Raw genomic sequence first — 14,345 nt, 5'->3', positions numbered from 1 at the left:
AATGTCTATCTTTTTCTCTCTATTTGACACTGTCTATCATTTTCTCCCTATTTGACACTGTCTATCTTTTTCTCCCTATTTGACACTGTCTATCTTTTCTCCCTATTTGACACTGTCTATCTTTTTTTCCCTATTTGACACTGTCCATCATTTTCTCCCTATTTGACAGCCTATCTTTTTCTCCCTATTTGACACTGTCTATCTTTTTCTCCCTATTTGACACAATCTTTTTCTCCCTATTTGACACTGTCCATCATTTTCTCCCTATTTGACACTGTTTATCTTTTTCTCCCTATTTGAAAGCCTATCTTTTTCTCCCTATTTGACACGGTCTATCATTTTCTCCCTATTTGACACTGTCTATCATTTTCTCCCTATTTGACAGCCTATCTTTTTCTCCCTATTTGACACTGTCTATCTTTTTCTCCCTATTTGACACTGTCTGTCTTTTTCTCCCTACTTGACACTGTCTATCTTTTCTCCCTATTTGACACTGTCTATCCTTTTCTCCCTATTTGACCCTGTCTATCTTTTTCTCCCTATTTGACACTGTCTATCATTTTCTCCCTATTTGAAACTGTCTACCATTTTCTCCCTATTTGACACTGTCTATCTTTTTCTCCCTATTCGACACTGTCTATCATTCTCTCCTCATTTGACACTGTCTATCATTTTCTCCCTATTTGACACTGTCTATCTTTTTCTCTCTATTTGATACTGTCTATCTTTTTCTCCCTATTTGACCCTGTCTACCTTTTTCTCCCTATTTGACACTGTCCATCATTTTCTCCCTATTTGACAGCCTATCTTTTTCTCCCTATTTGACACTGTCTATCTTTTTCTCCCTATTTGACACTATCTTTTTCTCCCTATTTGACACTGTCCATCATTTTCTCCCTATTTGACACTGTTTATCTTTTTCTCCCTATTTGAAAGCCTATCTTTTTCTCCCTATTTGACACGGTCTATCATTTTCTCCCTATTTGACACTGTCTATCATTTTCTCCCTATTTGACAGCCTATCTTTTTCTCCCTATTTGACACTGTCTATCTTTTTCTCCCTATTTGACACTGTCTGTCTTTTTCTCCCTACTTGACACTGTCTATCTTTTCTCCCTATTTGACACTGTCTATCCTTTTCTCCCTATTTGACCCTGTCTATCTTTTTCTCCCTATTTGACACTGTCTATCATTTTCTCCCTATTTGAAACTGTCTACCATTTTCTCCCTATTTGACACTGTCTATCTTTTTCTCCCTATTCGACACTGTCTATCATTCTCTCCTCATTTGACACTGTCTATCATTTTCTCCCTATTTGACACTGTCTATCTTTTTCTCTCTATTTGATACTGTCTATCTTTTTCTCCCTATTTGACCCTGTCTACCTTTTTCTCCCTATTTGACACTGTCTATCTTTTTCTCCCTATTTGACACTGTCTATCATTTTCTCCCTATTCGACACTGTCTATCTTTTTCTCCCTATTCGACACTGTCTATCATTTTCTCCCTATTTGACACTGTCTATCTTTTTCTCCCTATTTGACACTGTCTATCTTTTTCTCCCTATTTGACACTGTCTATCTTTCTCTCATTTGACACTGTCTATCTTTTTCTCCCTATTTGACAATGTCTATCATTTTCTCCCTATTTGACATTGTCTATCTTTTTCTCCCTATTTGACACTGTCTATCATTTAATCCCTGCTTGACACTGTCTATCATTTTCTCCCTATTTGACACTGTCTATCTTTTTCTCCCTATTTGACACTGTCTATCTTTTTCTCCCTATTTGATAATGTCTATCATTTTCCCCCTATTTGACACTGTCTATCATTTTCTCCTTATTTGACGATGTCTATCATTTTCTCCCTATTTGACAATGTCTATCATTTTCTCCCTATTTGACACTGTCTATCTTTTTCTCCCTATTTGACACTGTCTATCATTTTATCCCTGCTTGACACTGTCTATCTTTTTCTCCCTATTTGACACTGTCTATCTTTTTCTCCCTATTTGACACTGTCTATCATTTTCTCCCTATTTGACGATGTCTATCATTTTCTCCCTATTTGACACTGTCTATCATTCTCTCCTCATTTGACACCGTCTATCTTTCTTTCCTCGTTTGACACCTTTGTTTTGCGTCGTTCTCGTCGTCGTAGTGTTTTATCTTGTATATTGTGAAGGAATTGTGTTGGCATTGGCTTCTTCTCACACTTTTACAACGTACGAAAAACCTTTCTCAGAAATAATTGAATGGGATGTATATTTTTATAAGAGATCTATGAATTTAATTTGAATCACTACATTTACAATAATGCCTTTTTGTGGTGTTTTAAGGTATTATTGTTTCTCAAAAATAACACACGCACTTTATCTTATTATTTTCCTCTTTATTTTTCTCCAATCTGCATGGTTAAGGATGATATATATTTTACCTCTCCACGTGATTTTTGATATTAATCTATCTATCATGAACTAATAAGGCACATTCTAGTAAGTACAACGATGACAGAACTCAGTAACAAAGTAAAAGTTTACAGCACTAGTTCCATTATACATACATACATCATTAAATATAAACACGTGCTTCCCTTAATAGGGAGTAAAATATACATAACTATACAGCAGCTAAGTATCATTCTAACAAATACTAATACATCCATTTCTCGGTACATCTCGCTCTAAAAAGTTCACACAGGATTCAATACCAAACACAAGACGGGTTTAAACTTAAAATGACAATCCTTTTTCATTCATATTGATGGGAGATATTGCGCTGTTTGACACATTGGTATACGCGTGTTAGATACTATTAAAGATAGGAGTTATATTTTCTACAAAGCGAGTCTGAGTCTATGAAATCTCAGATTTATTCACAACTCTTGTTTACAAAACATGAGCACATAAAAAACCAAATTATCCTCAGTGGAGAGTAAGGTATATTATTCTAAAAATATATTTTAAAAAACAAGATTGTTACTGTCTTCAGTAAGTAAAACGTTGGAGTAGGAATGAAAAAAAAGTCTTCAGAAGAATACTCAAACAAAAATATAGATCGTATATTATAACTGAAACGTCATTGCGAGGTTGACCTTTACCTGGACATTGACGCCACGTTTCAGGATCGTATTCACGTTATGGGAAAGTTATGTGAACGTATCATAAAATATAGATTTCTTTTATATGTAAAAATTTCCCTCGGCAAACATTCCAGAAAAGACCATTTTTAAAAAAAATAGTCTACATCTTTACTGATCATTCATTTTATACTACACAGCATAGTTCCGTCCACAAGTATCTCACATACGTATCGACCTGATGTACCGTTAACATAGAAAGACATGGTAGTTCGTGGGTATACATCTGATTACAAGTTATAATTATATCCTCAGCAGAACATTGGGTTTCAAACTGCCTTCATCAGTACATAAAACACTTAATAAATGAATAAATAGAGCAAGACTGTACTATCTACAAGTCATGCTATGCGCTTCAGAGAAAATATATTTATCTACATTTGACATAGAACGGTTATTCTTAGAGATACCATCTCCTCCTATTCTGAAAATCAAATGAAAATATCAAACTTCTAGGGAAAATGGATGCAGTAAAACTTTTTTTTATATAAGAATAACTATTTAAAACACATGTATGTCGACTTTTGGTGAAAATCTACGGAATATCAAACATACTTGTATACATTTGTATAACAAATGCTGAGCAGCGAAAACAAAAACAAAAAACAAACCATGCGTCATGTACATGTCCACTCAGCTATACGTATGTAAGTGGACTAAGCTGACTAAGCTATCATCCGTTTATATAAGGTCTAGTGAACTACTGATATGGCCCAGTTTATAATGACGAAACAATGAGATATACAAATAAAGAGGCAAGAAGGAGATTCAGTAACATTCTTTACACAACATACTCACTAAATATATAGAAATGCCATTTATACAATCAAATACTACCTCACCCCTCCCCTTATCATTGAAACCTCCCCTCACATACCAGTTACATCACCACAATGATGTACACTAATTTTTACCTTTGTAGGTAACATAAAGCAATGTTCTAAACAGTCCCTATAGTCGATATGAAGGTTCAAACTTAAACATCAAAATCAACTGTTGATTTTCCCCTGAAACAAGTCAAATATAGATTCTGAAATATTAAATACATATTTCCAATAAATCAATAAATATCATTCGAGAAAGATGAACTACGACATTGAGCACGTAATGCAATGCACCTAACTTATCTAAATATCTAACTCCAGAAATATGGAGCATGCTGTTAGTAATTAAGGAGTGTTACATATAAACACTCTGATATTATGTTTGACGGTTCGCCTTTTCCGCTACACTGCTAAGCCTTATGGATATGATCTCATACAATAAACTGACACGGTTTGTTTTTAATCCTTTTTTAAGTGATATCTGACGCGAATTATATCAACGTTATAATATCTTATAATTCTTTTAGAACAATTACATAGATAATCGTCGATCTCTGCTGACCGTTACACACGTTGGATACGAAAACAATCCCCAAAACACTACATTTTGAATTAGTAAATTAATGACATTTTAATATAAAACAATTAGTCATTATCTTGACCATAAGCGAAAACCCTCTGAAATTCGCATACTTTAAAAATTCTCGAAGTGATGTTCAAACTGGGCTTTAGTGCCATTGCTAGCCTCAATACAGCCTTGCTCCACACTCTTCGTTACCCCAGGGGGTCCACAGCTAAACACGCCCACCTTCCGTACCTAGGATAGAAATAAATCATATTAATCAAATCGGTTAACATTTTCAATGTGTAAACAATCATACAATCATTGCTTGGAGACAAAATACATTTTAGCATGCTTGCGAACACCCTTCTAGATCATACTCATTTACTACCAAAAGAATGTTGATAGGCACTAACGGTAGGGAAGCTTAGTTCAGGAGCTTACAAAAATGTATAAACAATCACACTCCAGAGCTAACAAAAATGTATAAACAATCACACTCCAGAGCTTACAAAAATGTATAAACAATCACACTCCAGAGCTTACAAAAATGTATAAACAATCAAACTCCAGAGCTTACAAAAATGTATAAACAATCACACTCCAGAGCTTACAAAAATGTATAAACAATCACACTCCAGAGCTTACAAAAATGTATAAACAATCACACTCCAGAGCTTACAAAAATGTGTAAACAACCATAGCTCCTAGCTTACAAAATTGTGTAAACAGTCATAGCTCAGAGCTTGCAAAAGTGTATAAACAATCATTGCACGGAGCTTACAAAGTATATGCTATTTTTTGCGTTGGTTTATAACTTAGCAATCACTTGAACTTTTCTCTATTTGCAATTTCAATTTAAACCCAAGGAAACATAGCGACATACCATGGGATGAGCCTTCTGTACAGCTTCGAACATCTCATTCAACTTTGGGCGTCCGAAATGGGTGTTGGCCTTCAGTCCAGTAAAGACGCTGCACCCCCCGGACAACTTTTGGAAGTGTTCCTCGCAAATATACTGTAAATTTACCATAGGTATGGTTAGATATCAGTATCATTTAACAAAAATTCGAGCACTACGTTTTGGAATTTACCTAGTAAAACAGCTTTTCGATGAATTGTGTATTGAACAGATATGGTTTACTGAGATTACAATATACAATAAATGTACTCCAGAAATCATTCATAATAATCTTACCAACATAGACGTCCGCAAGTCAAAGTTTTGGAAGAACTTGGTGATAAAGATATCGATGGAAACAATGCCTTTCTTGTCAATTGCTTCCACTTCGCGAATGATGTCGAGGAGCCACTCAAAGTGTCGCTGGCTGGCCGTTATCCACACAAAGTACAGCTGGAATACAGAAGGCAGACGTTAATACCATCTATTATGGTGATAGAGAAACAAAATCTTCACACTGGAGAGTATGTCATATCATATATAAAGGTAAATAACGAAACAGAACATCATCTTCACACTGGAGAGTATGTCATTATATATAAAGGTATATAACGAAAAAGAACATCATCTTCACAATGGAGAGTATGTCATTATATATATAAAGATATATAATGAAACAGAACATCATCAAATATAAAGGTAAATAACGAAAGAGAACATCATCTTCACACTGGAAAGTATGTAATATTATATATAAAGGTAAATAACGAAAGAGAACATAATCTTCACACTGGAGAGTATGTAATATTATATATAAAGGTGTATAACGAATTGACTCTGTTTATTAATACCTTCTGACACTTCATCCTGTAGGTGTTCCTCATCATGGCCATGTGTACAAAGTCTTTGAGGATAGAGGCGTAGGGAGTGACGCCTATTCCCGCCCCCACGAGTACAGATACGTCATACTGGTACCAGTCTTGTTGCCCTGCCCCGTACGGCCCATCCAGGAACAACTATAGCGAGAGACATATGGATTTATAGAAATATAACAAATATCAAACTAATATGCGCGGAAAAATCATATACGAATATGAGGAATTTATATAACTATCAAGATACAATAAATTTAAACTCGCGCTTTCCTAAACATAACAAATAAAACGCTATTATAATATCCTAACACTTATAATCTGGTGGCGTCAATAAAATAGAAAGCTTGGGTAACCCTTTGAGGTGAATAATGTGCTTTAAATATTGTATCCAAACGCTTAGCAAAGTATGTCTGTACATGTTAAATGTACTATGAAAAACAAATGGACCATACATGTATAAACTGTTGATATATTAGTTTCTGAAACATACGAAATAATTCAATTTTCGTTTTTTCATCGGTTTATTTATTCTGCCTCTCTGTGATTTGGTAACGTCATATGAAATAAAACCAGTTGGTTTTGACGATAATTCATATGACGTCACGTTGCTATCTTACATATATATTGTCGAACATAAACAAGCCATTTTTCGTCGAATAAGCAAACAGCATACGTGGAATTTAGATTAAAATAAGTTTCCTTTCCGGCTAATGGCACTCGGAAGGTTTGAAATACGGCCTGTGCTTGGTCAACGTAACACTAATGCGCCCAGATATTTAGGCATATTTACATTACAGAATTTTCTCACTATTCTTTTTAGTTTTGAAATTAGATTATAAGGATTGAAAAATATATTAAATTTGTCAAATCGCTTCGAATATAAACTAAACATAGAGATTTTTCATATATCTTACACTACATATCATGCACATAAATTTGTAAGTCATAATACTGAGATCATTTAGGAGAAATCAACCTGGGAATTACCCTACCCGTGGATTAGGAGCATCTTTGAATTACCCCATCTTTGCATAAGGACCATATTTGAATTACCCCACCTTTGGATAAGGACCATCTTTGAATTGCCCTACCTTTGGATAAGGACCATCTTTGAATTGCCCTACCTTTGGATAAGGACCATCTTTGAATTGCCCTACCTTTGGATAAGGACCATCTTTGAGATTCTCTGGGTCGAATGTCTGTCGTATATTCCACGTCCACGGCCCCAATGCCCTGATATGTAGAGACAGCGTGTCCTCGTGGGGAGCGGAAGTCAGTGTAAAGGGATGGTACTCGTTTCTCCCTTGTGACAGACAAGCAATCTTAACCCACTGTCCTGATTTATACTCGAACTTAGCCGGACGTTTGAATTCCAAGTAAGTTATATCTGTGGAGAAATATAAAAATTTTAAATCATTGCCATTAAATTAAATGTTTTTTGAATTATGTCATTTAGTAAAATTTCCCGATGAAATGTACATGCGATTGATAACGTAAGTATAATAATAAAATACTGCTAATTGCATTAATCATTCTATGACTAAATCCATTGATTACGTTATACGTTTGAACCTTTGATATATTAAAACACTAGCTAACCTGAATCCAGTTTCTCCGCCCTCATCACCGTGATCTCCGTCTTCTTCCGACTCAGACTCACGATCTTGTCAATTGTAAACAAGATCGCAGGAATGATGAAATATACATAAAAGAGAGGTTTCTGGACGATCAATGATGCGCCGTGGAGAATGGTTAAGATATAGAGAACAGCGATCAACTTGTGTGTCAACCAAAATCCGTTGAAGATCAGCTGCCTGGCTGTCTGAGTCGCAAACACGTATATGATGCAGATAAGGATGACTAACAAAACTCCAGTAAACCCTGTGTGAGAAACAAACGTTTACTTCATCAAAATGTGATATTTTACCCCAAACAGAACACACAATATGGCAATTATTCTAATACGGTTTATATGAAGCAAATCAAAGTTACATATAGATATTTTACCCCAAACAAAACATTCAACATGGTTTTTAACATAAAACATATTGTATATATATAATGTATACAGACAACCACACTTTTTCTGCGTTTCAAATTACGTTTCGGAACACTACAGACTCCAGTAAAATATCGTTTTGACCATTAGCACCACTGAGGGAAATTCATTGATTGTGGGGTATACATATATAATTTGTTTGGCTTCCCACACTCATTCAACACATTCAATGCAGAAAATTGTATGATAGGTGGAACCTGTAGTAGAATATATACAGTTGTCTGATAGGAGGAACCTGTAGTAGGATATAAACAGTTGTATGATAGGAGGAACCTGTAGTAGAATATATACAGTTGTCTAGGAGGAACCTGTAGTAGAATATATACAGTTGTCTGATAGGAGGAACCTGTAGTAGGATATATACAGTTGTCTGATAGGAGGAACCTGTAGTAGAATATATACAGTTGTCTAGGAGGAACCTGTAGTAGAATATATACAGTTGTATGATAGGAGGAACCTGTAGTAGGATATATACAGTTGTATGATAGGAGGAACCTGTAGTAGAATATATACAGTTGTCTAGGAGGAACCTGTAGTAGAATATATACAGTTGTCTAGGAGGAACCTGTAGTAGAATATATACAGTTGTCTGATAGGAGGAACCTGTAGTAGAATATATACAGTTGTCTGATAGGAGGAACCTGTAGTAGGATATATACAGTTGTCTGATAGGAGGAACCTGTAGTAGAATATATACAGTTGTCTGATAGGAGGAACCTGTAGTAGGATATATACAGTTGTCTGATAGGAGGAACCTGTAGTACAATATATACAGTTGTCTGATAGGAGGAACCTGTAGTAGGATATATACAGTTGTCTGATAGGAGGAACCTGTAGTACAATACAGACAGTTGTCTGACAGGAGGAACTACAGTCTGACTTACCGGTCATATTTCCGAACATCCAAAACACGAAACCCAGTTGTGAATCGGCTCTGTAACAGTATATATTGATGTTATATTATTGGACATACTTAAAAGTATTTCAAACAATCAATGTATGGCGTAATGCATAGTAAACGTAGCCATGTAACAGCGGATTTTATTCAGATTGCTGTATTATATAAAATACATTTTCGTAAATTGGTAGTTTGATTTATTGATATATATATATATATGTGGTGAAAGGTAACGATCGCCAGAATCACAGCTGCTATTACTGTTCCTTACGAGTTACCATCTCATTCTCGATTATCTCCCCTACCTGAGGACGATGGAGTCGAAGATACACAGATGTCCGGTTGGTTGTGTAGCAAGATGGTAGAAATTGAAGCTGTATCCGAGCACATGGAGTCCTGTAAACGTATATCACAGAATAGCAGTCTTTGTGACATTGAAAGCTTGGTTTAAGCTAAGTATATAGCAATGTTAATGCTAACGCTGATGTCTTACAGACCAATTTTAGACATTCTAAATCTGATTTAGTACAAGTAGAGATTTGATATCAATTGAATTGTAGAATAGTTGCAAGCATGAAGTGAAGGAAGTATCAAACATAAAAAAAACATTGATGAGCCATAAGCCGGCGGTACGGCCGATAATGGATTAAAATATCTAACGGACGACCACTACGGTAAAACATTGAAATACAGCGATATGTAACAAAAGAGAGGAACCCAACAAACTTACCCGTGAAGAAAAGTGCTGTCCATGCCACGACTTTGTGAAATGCCACGTGCGAATCAAATGGAACATACAGATTTAGGAATGTCCCTCGTAACCACGTGATCATATTCCTGCACATTGTCAATAGCAAGAGTGAAAACGTGAAAGACATTCCGGCGGCCGCTCCCCTGGTCATACTAATTCCGTAACTCATCAAGGCTCTCAGGCCACTGTGTTCACGCTCAACGGTGTAGTCTGCAACAGGTTTTTAAATTTCATTGAACTCTATATATCTCATCAGTCTTTTCCCTTAGATAAACTTATAAATTACAGTATTAACCAGTCTTTCGGTATTTATTTCCAGGTAAAATAATCGATATATATTTCCACCACGGAAAGTTGAAGAGATATGGATAGTCCTAGTCTGTTGTTCAAACTGATTTAAATTAACGATAATGAAATACTTACAATAAAATCGTTCACCAAATAATCCCCAGCATATTCCGTAAAACAGTACAAGAAAGAAAATATTCTGCCTGTTATTTTCTATAAAATGTTTCAGATTCTTGATCTTGGCCTTGACCGGATGGTACTTCTCCCTGGTGGCCTCAAAGCGCGTGCGGAGTTCCGTCGGAATATTTGCCATAAGGGAGTTAGAGCTAGCTGTCTTCGTCAGGGTCTCCTCTATACTGGCACTACTCTTCCGGCGGGTGTCCAAAGCAACAGATGATTTCCTTCTCGTATCCATACTGGAAATCGTCATACAATTGTTTAAATGTGTTCTTATGTAATGACATAATGTCATGCATTTCATTCCATAGACCGAATCTTATCTCATTTGGGTAAGTTCATTAAAAGATGACAATGATTGATTAAATTGCCATTATAGGTAATATTGACGAGTGGATACACGTTATACTTCACAAATATAATGTAGTCTGTGTAATTCAAGATAAAAAGGAACACATAAAGAAAACAATACTATACTGAAAAAAAATTAAGGACTTTTTGTTTTGTTTTTTGTTGTTTTTTGTTTTTGTTTGTTTGTTGGTTTTTTTTCTTGTTTTTTTTTCTTTGTTGTTTTGTTGTTTTCTTCATATCTCGGTGTTTAATTTATCTTTTGGTAAATTGATAATTGCAGGTGCTATTCCCTTGTTTATGACATGTACAGTCTTCATACCATCATATGTTGATACGTACCTTTTACGGAGATCCTGAGGGGTCGGGTAACAGTTCTTTCTCCCTGTATCAAACAATTTGAATAACATTTTGATTACATACAAAATTTAGTGATGTTAATAACCTTACGTATAGTTCTCTTACAATGATATGTGACAAAATGAACACCATGATTGCGAAATATTAGTAAATAACTTGATCAATCACGTGGTAATTATTGAAGATTAAGGACGTTTGCTACAGCGTCTGTGCTTAGTTTTCAATATTATGACATCTGGTTCTTTACGCCAATACATCTGCTTTCATTAACGTCACTGCTATAACTATTTCATGATTTTATGAATGGCAAATCGTCATTTAAAAAGATTTCCTCAATATTGTATTGATGCACACTCGAAATCTAAGATAAAACACGTGAAAACGGTATGCTAATGATATTACTATTGCACAGGATATCATAATGATATTTCAATACAATATGTATGTTATGTTTTCATGAATAGTATAGCCATACTATCACTACCCTTTAATGCTATGTATACCTTCCATAATGAAAGTTAAAATGGGATATTATTTGATATATATACTATTAAGTGTATTCTCCGAATGAATGTAAAATATGTGAAACCGAAATTGAAGTCAACGATAATTACATTTGTGATGAACAAAACAATGACTAAACAAGACTTGTTGCATAGCGACTAAACACCTTAGAGAACAATGAACACGTTTCAAACCTTGTAATGAATTAAGATTTTTCCTCTTTTTCTTTTAAGTATATGATGTTATACATAATGAAATATTCCTTTCCAAAACGTAATGAGGGAGCGTAACTAGTTCAGCAAACATATGCATACTACCTTTCCATTCTAATCCCCCATTCCAGATTTTGTCCATCTGAGGAGAGAGAATTTGGCAGAAGTCGTCGAAGTTGAAACTAGATTGTTCTTGTAAACCATTCTGGCTGCACATCGACTCCACTAGGCTGATGACTTCTTCCTTTCCTAAGTTACTATTTGCCATCTCCAACAATGAGCTATAAGTAATGAATCAGTCATTAATCATCAGCCACAGTAAATATGTTATATATTGAGTTAAGGATGTACTCTTCTGAGGTTTCAATCAATGTGTTGTTGTTGCGCTCGATGGAAACCCAAATATCACATTCTTTTGGACTCTAGATTGATCTCTAAGTGACTTCAATCATCAACGTGTTGTTTACTGCACACCTTTATCATGTTCAATATGATGATAATAACACTCAACAAAGTGGAAAGTTATAAATTATTGATATATCTTAAAAACCCTAAAATGCTGAAAATAACACAAATGATAATTAAATAAAGAGTAAGCACATTGCTTTAGAAAGATACACATATTTTCGTTTGACCAACTAAATATTTTTAAGTTATTTATATAGCAGAACGCTTTATATTAAGCATTAAATCTGCAAAACAAATGGTGAAAATGAGTATTTTGTCATTAAATATTCAAATTTTTGGTTTTGTTTTTTTGTTTTTGTTTTTGTTTTTTGTTTTGGTCAATTCTGCAAAGTTTCATATATATCTGATGACCCACTTGGAAGATGTTGCATAGATTTGTCCTGCAATGGTCAAAACAGAAAAATTCACTTAAAATGGCATACTACGTCATATCGACATCTTTGACCGATCATAGCACAAAAATAAGCACACGAATATATAATTCTTCTTACATTGTCTGCATTGCCATACGCTTTTTCTCCCAAAAAATATATATGAAAAAAAATCCGGAACTTTACATTCAGAGATGTACATCCTTAATATGAATCATTTTCTGTAATGCATCTACCTATACCTGTAACGATTAGCACTAAAATAATCTGCATGGAAATTACTTAATTACTTAAATTTGTGTTGAGTGTTGCGATAATCAATGTTCAATATATGTATGTAAAATAACGATATCACACGTACTTGAACATTTTGATGAGTTCGGCCTTGTCTAGGGAACCTGAAGAGTTGGTATCAAACATACGGAACACAAGTTGCAATTTATCTTGACACGAACCTGAAATGATATTTTAGAATAGAATGCAAAATGATAGATAAATAGATAAATGAAAACCACGAATTAACCGTACAATGCTGGTGATGAACTAAATTGCATCATGTAGCTGTTTCGTCATTTTAGGACTCAACAGTGATATTAGGAATAACATATATCTGTTTCGACTCTCTAAGACTCCTCAGTGATGTTAGGGACACCATGCAGCTGTTTCGTCATTCTAGGATACGTCAGTGATTTTAGGGCCATCACACACATGTTTCGTCCTTTTAGGACTCGTTAGTGATTATAAAGAGTTTACATGTGGTTGCCCTAGGTGGCCATGAAAACCAAAACCCATAATAGGTCGAAAGAAATGTCAAAATCAGGTTACAGCAAACCTTGGTGACTTTTCCACCACCAATGTCTAATCTGTAATCTCAAAGGATTGTATAAAAGACACACAAGCGGTTATCTATTCAATACAAAATTAAATGAAAGCGAGTCTTTAATGAAGTTCGTTTTCAAGTTCAATAATCAAATACTGTTTATAGAGCCACGATCATAAAACAAACCGTATGGCACGGGGTCAAGGTTTAACATGGTATACAGTAATTACGTAGAATTACGACCATGAGATTTTACAGGTGACACGGAAAGTAAAACAATTGGTCCCGTTGGGCTATGTCAGAAAAGTGAATAAATGAACTAGATAAGTAATTACTTGAAAGATGGATAATAGGGCGACCAATTAGAACAACTATAGTCTGATAAAGTCGAATCGACTGGGACATCAACATATATGTATCACTTTGGTATGCCACGTGCTTTGAACGTGTTGTATATTTTGCTCACCTTTAGAAAAGAGGACTACTGCAGTAAGGAAGTTCCTGTATGAGATGTACCCGCTTCTTTCAGAGTCCAACAGACTAAACATGTTCTCCACAAAGTCAGATCGAGGCTTGATACCTAGCGCGTGAGCAAATTCTTCCTGATAATTAACGGAGAAACAAAAATATTAGTTGTTTAAAAGTGCTTTGAGTTGTTTTGATGAATAAAATATGTTAAAACTATATAGCGTGAAGGTCAATGATATTCATTAATACTTATAATCAGCAGATTAAGTTCATCTAAAAAGTAATTAGGTTAATGAGTATAATTGGCACATGGCGAGAA

The 14,345-nt window shown here is 34.8% G+C and overlaps 1 protein-coding gene across 1 annotated transcript in view; it reads right to left on the bottom strand.

The window, feature by feature from the left end:
• Nucleotides 1-2,372: 2,372 nt before the first annotated feature.
• Nucleotides 2,373-14,345, bottom strand: part of LOC117314677 (dual oxidase-like) — an 80,140-nt gene continuing 68,167 nt past the window's right edge. Inside the window, exons 20-34 of the mRNA XM_033868767.1 lie at nt 14,025-14,160; nt 13,100-13,193; nt 12,005-12,180; nt 11,166-11,208; nt 10,434-10,714; nt 9,990-10,220; nt 9,565-9,655; nt 9,246-9,295; nt 7,902-8,183; nt 7,460-7,689; nt 6,279-6,443; nt 5,725-5,880; nt 5,413-5,544; nt 4,658-4,781; nt 2,373-4,147 (exon numbers count right to left, since the gene is read on the bottom strand). Of these exons, the coding sequence (XP_033724658.1) occupies nt 4,659-4,781; nt 5,413-5,544; nt 5,725-5,880; nt 6,279-6,443; nt 7,460-7,689; nt 7,902-8,183; nt 9,246-9,295; nt 9,565-9,655; nt 9,990-10,220; nt 10,434-10,714; nt 11,166-11,208; nt 12,005-12,180; nt 13,100-13,193; nt 14,025-14,160 (2,190 nt within the window). The 3' untranslated portion in view covers nt 2,373-4,147; nt 4,658. The remainder of the gene's footprint in view (nt 4,148-4,657; nt 4,782-5,412; nt 5,545-5,724; nt 5,881-6,278; nt 6,444-7,459; nt 7,690-7,901; nt 8,184-9,245; nt 9,296-9,564; nt 9,656-9,989; nt 10,221-10,433; nt 10,715-11,165; nt 11,209-12,004; nt 12,181-13,099; nt 13,194-14,024; nt 14,161-14,345) is intronic.

The sequence above is a fragment of the Pecten maximus genome, chromosome 2 (assembly GCF_902652985.1).
Source record: "Pecten maximus chromosome 2, xPecMax1.1, whole genome shotgun sequence".
Taxonomy (NCBI): Eukaryota; Metazoa; Mollusca; class Bivalvia; order Pectinida; family Pectinidae; genus Pecten; species Pecten maximus.
This window is presented reverse-complemented; position numbering and strand designations above follow the sequence as displayed.